The 6,081-nt window shown below is 38.9% G+C and overlaps 1 protein-coding gene across 1 annotated transcript in view; it reads right to left on the bottom strand.

The window, feature by feature from the left end:
• PARP4 (poly(ADP-ribose) polymerase family member 4) overlaps positions 1-6,081 on the bottom strand; it is a 38,573-nt gene that overhangs the window by 1,310 nt on the left and 31,182 nt on the right. The window contains 3 exon segments of the mRNA XM_075081874.1: positions 1,860-1,976; positions 2,787-2,917; positions 5,876-6,037. Coding sequence (XP_074937975.1) covers positions 1,860-1,976; positions 2,787-2,917; positions 5,876-6,037 — 410 coding nt within the window.

Genomic DNA, 6,081 nt, shown 5'->3' with positions numbered 1-6,081 from the left:
CTCCATCCTTGCCAGATGTTTGCTTAAATTCTCATGAAAACATCTATGAAAGAGATTCCACGGTTTTTCTTAGTAAGCTCTTACAACACTTCTCTGTACTGCTAGGGAGCATTCTCCATTCACCAGGGCAGTGTAACACATTACCTGTGGTGGCTGTGGAATCTCCTGCTTCTGAATATTTTCAACAGTTGGACAAACAAACGTGGACTTATGTTCTGTACGCACTGGATCCTGCCTCAGCGGAAGCAATTGTGCTAAGTCTCTAACTACATTTCTTCAGAAAACAAAGTACCAAAGTGTGGTTCTGTGCAGCTCCTTAATTTAGAAGGGATAATGTGTTCATTCAAACACCTGTGAAAAGCCCATTAAACTAAAATAAATGACTTTTAGTCTGGTTTTATTATTGGTCTTTGCTGTTTGGTCCAGTATAAATTAAAACTAAAAGTTTGGTTTTTGTCAGAATAAAATCAGAATACAGAGTAACAGCAGAAAAAAAAAAAAGAGGACTCATTCCTCCTAACAAAACTGACCTATGTATTCACAAATTGACCTATGACCGATCAGAAAACCAGTGCAGGAGAAAAATAACTGTTCTGCTGTTTGCATTTCAAGGCACACTCTAGGAATTACAAAACATCCAACTGAAAACACTGACATGAAGATATTTATTCATTCTTTGTTTATCACATTCTCGTATCTGTCAAAACATCTGCCATATTTAACCGAATTACTACATTAAGCTTTCTTTACCATGTCATTAAAGTACATAACATTTTAGGATAAATCAAAACAAAGATATTTATAAAAGTACTTTTATAATGTGTAATGAACCAAAGAGATTAATTTAAAAAATATTTTTAACAGTTACAGTTAAGTAAAATACTACATATATGTAAAATTAAGACTATAAGACCCTTTATTTCCATACCTGTAAATCTGTGACTATGAGAATTATTATTTAGCAATAATATAAGATCAAATGTCCTCAAATTTAAACATTGTATGTAAAACTGCAAAGAAAACTAACTCTGCTATGATCTTAAAGAATTATGTGATTAAATATTTAATTAGAAAGATAATTGATGCTAGATAAACTTGATACCCAGTATCTTCTTGGTGGCAGAATCCCAGTCTTTCTGGGATAGCAGAAAGACAAGTTGGTAGCAAATAGGTCTTTTCCTTTAGCTGTGGGGAATGCTGGTGCTGGCTCATTCTGAAAAGGAAAAGGTGGAAGTTGTGCTGTAAAGAATCATCTGCTCTAATAATTTCAAAAGTCTGGTCCAGAATATTTCATGGTATATGCTTGTGAAGAACACCAAGCCATAAATACAAACCTAAAAAAGGGTGCAGGCCTACAGCCACAAGTTACATGAAGGAAAAGTCGGACAGAATTTTTTTCCTCATTTCTAAAATAGGCGATATTAAACACTGGAAAACGTTGCCCTTAAAAAAAGTTGAAGTTGACGAATCTCCAACCTTAAAGATATTTAAATCCCAGCTGGGCAAGATCCTGAACAACTTATCCCACCTTTGAGTTGGCCCTGCTTTAAGGCGGAGATGATCTCCAGCAGTCATACCCAACATGAATTACTCAAATATTCTAATAAGAAGTAAAAAGTATCTTTCACTACTTTCTACACTTCTCAATTTTTGTATCATATTTTGCAAAGTATTCCTTCCTCCTTTCATCCTCTTAAAAGAAACGACATGCCATCAATATGACTGATACCTTTCATTCCCTTTTCTACAGCCATATCCTGTAGTATAGTCATTGACTCTCCATAATGAAATTAGTCTCCTGTATGTTGAAAAGGTTTATATTACTACACTGAATTCAAAGATTTTATTTAAAAGCACACCTTGAATTAGATGAATCATCCAGTTTCATCAGTGTTTTGAAAACTATCCCTTTCAATTCCTTTGTGTAGTGTATGAACTGTAGCACAAGAGCAGTAGCTTTTCTTTTCCATTTCGGCCTAAGGAAGAAGAAAAGGGAAGCACTATTACCAGTTAAACAATTTCTTGACAACAGAAAAGGTACTTTCTGCAAAATACTCCATATAATTTTAAAACATCAATTGTCCTAATGCTATTTAATTGTTTCGCCATACAATCACTACTATCAAGAGTATTCACATTAGCGATTTGCCAAACATGCTCCTGGCTTTCAAACTTATAACTTCGTAATGCTTGGTTGGGATTTCTCCAGTTTGTGTTTACTTGGGTTCTAATCTACTTTAATACATACAATAAGATTTTGGTCCTTTGATGAAGCATTGCACCCTTTAATAATTTAGAAAGAAGGAATTGCCTTCTCCTGCTCCTCAAGTTTTCTGGTCTGCTGCCAGCAAAGAGCACCAATTGACAGAATCAAACAGCAAAGTGTGTATAGGTGGAGGGCATACGGTGGGTGTGTGGGGAAGAATGTTCATATTATTTGAAATGTGAAAAGCAGAAGTGATCTCTGCCTCTCTCCTAGGAGACACTTTTCTTCCCTTTTTTTCTTTAGTAGATATTAATACAGCAGTTACAACAATCGAGATAGAAGAACCTCTGTTGCTACTCCAACTAACTCACATCCTCCATGTATTTCTCCAGGAGATGTGCTTAGCAATCAGGACACTATATTATGAGAGAAGTTGAGAGGAAACCGTATTATTAAAATCAGGCACTTCTGGAAACTTTAAGTTAAGAGATCCATTTAAATTCTAAGCACATCTTACTGAGAGTTCCACTAGACAAATGCAGTAATAACAAATACAGATAGGAAATATAATACAATGTACTGCTTTTTAATGACAGAAAAGTATTTTCCAAGTGACTGAATGCCTTTTGTAAGAAGCAAATTTTTAATTAAATGATCAACATGAAATGTCTCGATTTTTCACAACTGCGGACTGAGATTCCAAGAGCCATCCTATGAGATAAATAAAGGTATGGATAAGCCAAAGATTCAGGACACTGAAAATGTATTTGGAAAGAACAAAATAGACGTAGGAGAATTACTTTAAATATTTTTTTTTAAATCTCAGACAAACACTCTGTCAAAAACAAAATCTGAAATCCACATAATTAATTTAGGTGATTCAAATATTAAACTTCGGAAACCTTTGATACACTATCAAATGTCTGTAATTGGCATGGAACATTGTAGTTAGCCTACCTTATAAAAAACCCTTAAATAGTAAGAGCAAAGTAACTTTGAAATCACTCCAGTAGAAAGTACGCACAATGACAACACTAGCCTTTTCAAATTTATTTCAAACAAATTCCTTCTGAAAATTATTTTTGAAAGGTGCTAAAAAAAAGCATTTCTCTTACTCAAAAGAAACCATAAGGGATCCCTCTCCTCTGCTGAGAATGCAAAGTCTCTAAAAAATTATTAAGTGTACTATATTATGTTGTTAAATGCAGTATTAACAAAACTAATCCTATTTTATCTGACTTTCCCTGCCAAAAATTAGACAACTCTCATGATTAAAATGACCTGCCAAATGGTTTGCTACCCTCAGGTCAGATGGAAGACAGGCCTTCAACAGGATATTCAAGTACTTATTCTTTAATATTAAATACTTTTGAAACTCTACCCATCCTTGCAGCTTTATGTTTCAGAAAACCGCAACTGTAGACACACTTTTATAACCATTCGTTTAAGGTAATTTAGAAGATAATATATGATTTATATGGATGTCTAGATAGTACTTACCCAAATTATGTAAAAAGTGAAAATGTAGAATATTAAGTTTAACTCGTGAAAAAAAACATGAGAAACTTTTCTTTTTAAAATTCAACAATTGGCAATTCTGCTGAAAAAGAAGAAATCTTGAACTGCACTTTGGGAGTTAATTCCCACATGAGTCAATCACAAGTCTACTACTCTAATCCCCGTTGTATCCACGTGGCATATGGTAATGGTTCAATGTTTAGAAATCAGTTTATAAGTATCCTATCAAAAATACAGGAATAATATGTATCTCTTCTTAATGCCGAGTTTGGCTATACTACTTTCACATACAAACTTCATACACAAAATAAAGGTAATGACACACATACCAAACCAACAAAGCTAAATGTTACTTGCTCTGACCCCTACCTGCAGGATTCTTGGACAGTACGGTTTCATTCACTTTCCCTAGCAATTGGTCTGACTGTCCAGGGGAAGTTCCTGCTGCATCTCAGTGCAATCCTCTAAAACACAACTACTTTTTATTTTCTTGCATAATGTACATCATTTGCATGCACTTCTTCAGCTTAGCTTCCCCTATATGTTCTTATACTTGTCCCAGGAAGTCTCCAAGCTGCAAACTGATGAAGGCTGTAAAAAGGTTCTGGAGGTGTATTACTACCTGTTGGCCCTGATTTTATTTTGTTTCTTACATATCATAGAATCGCAGAATGACCTGAGTTGGAAGGAACCCACAAGGATCATCAAGTCCAACTCCTGTCCCTGCACAGGACAACCCCAAAATTCACACCATGTCTCTGAGGGCGTTGTCCAAGCGCTTCTTGAACAGCGTCAGGCTCGGCGCCGTGCCTGCCTCCCTGGGGAGCCTGTTCCAGTGCTCCACCACCCTCTGGGTGAAGAACCTCTTCCTAATATCCAACCTAAACCTCCCCTGGCACATCTTCCTGCCATTCCCTCGGGTCCTGTCATTGGTCACCAGAGAGAAGAGATCAGCGCCTGCCCCTCCTCCTCCCCTTGTGAGGAAGCTGTAGACCATGATGATGTCTGCCCTCAGTCTCCTCTTCTCCAGGCTGAACAAACCAAGTGACTTTAGCTGCTCCTCGTACAGTTTCTCTTCTAAACTTTTCGCCAACTTTGTGGCCCTTCTCTGGACACTCTCTAGTAGCTTTATATCCTTAATGTACTGTGGGACCCAAAACTACACACAGCACTCAAGGTGAGGCTGCACCAGTGCAGAGCAGAGTGGGACAATCCCCTCCCTTGACTGGCTGCAATGCAGTGATTGATGCACCCCAGGGCACAGCTGGCCCTCTTGGCTGCCAGGGCACTCTGTTGGCTCATGTTCACTTGCCATGGATCAGAACCCCCAGGTCTGTCTCTGCAGAGCTGCTCTCCAGCCTCTCATTCCCCAGTCTGTATGTACATCCAGGGTTGCCGTGCCCCAGGTGTAAAATCTGACACTTGCCCTTGTTAAACTTCATACAGTTGGTGACTGCCCAGCTCTCCAGCATGTCCAGATCCCTCTGCAGGACCTCTCTGCCCTTGGAGTGTCAACAGCTCCTCCCAATTTTGTGTCATCAGTGATCTTAATTAGTATTCCTTCCAGTCCTGCATCCAAGTCATTTACAACAAGATTAAAGAGTACTGGCCCCAAGATGGATCCCTGCGGAACCCTGCTACTGACCAGCCGCCAGCCCAATGTAACCGCATTTACTCTAACCCTTTGAGCCCGACCCATCAACCAATTGTTCACCTGTTGCATTACGTGTTTATCCATCTGTATGCTAGATATTTTGTCCAGGAGGATACTGTGAGAGACACTATCGAAAACTTTACTGAAATCCAAAAGGATCACATCGACTGGCTTCCCTTGGTCAACTAGGTGGGTGACTTTGTCACAGAAGGAAATGAAGTTTGTTAGGCAGGACTTTCCCCTCGTGAACCCATGCTGGCTGGGACCAATGACTGCGTTGTCTTTCAGGTGTTTTTCAATAACTCCCAGAATAATCTTCCCCATAATTTTACCAGGAACAGAAGTGAGACTGATGGGCCTGTAGTTACTGGGTCACCCCTGTTGCTCTTCTTGAAGACTGGGACAATGTTTGCCAGCTTCCAGTCCACTGGGACCTCTCCAGATTCCCAAGAGCATTGAAAGAGGTCTCACTATACATCAGCCAGCTCTTTAAGTACCCTCACATGAATCCCATCTGTCCACATCAACATACAGGGATCTAGCTGGAGCAGCAAGTCCTGCACAAGTTCAGGGTTGATCAGGAGTTCATCATTCCCGCAGTCATGGTTCTCTAGCCCAGGGCTCTGGGGGGTCTCTGAGCCCACCATCAGTGTTGAAGACTGAGGCAAAGAAAGCATTAAACATCTCTACCTTATCTATGTTC

This window comes from Phalacrocorax aristotelis, chromosome 1 (genome assembly GCF_949628215.1).
Source record: "Phalacrocorax aristotelis chromosome 1, bGulAri2.1, whole genome shotgun sequence".
Lineage (NCBI taxonomy): Eukaryota > Metazoa > Chordata > Aves > Suliformes > Phalacrocoracidae > Phalacrocorax > Phalacrocorax aristotelis.
The sequence above is the reverse complement of the archived record's forward strand: the minus strand, read 5'-3'. Positions and strand labels throughout refer to the sequence as shown.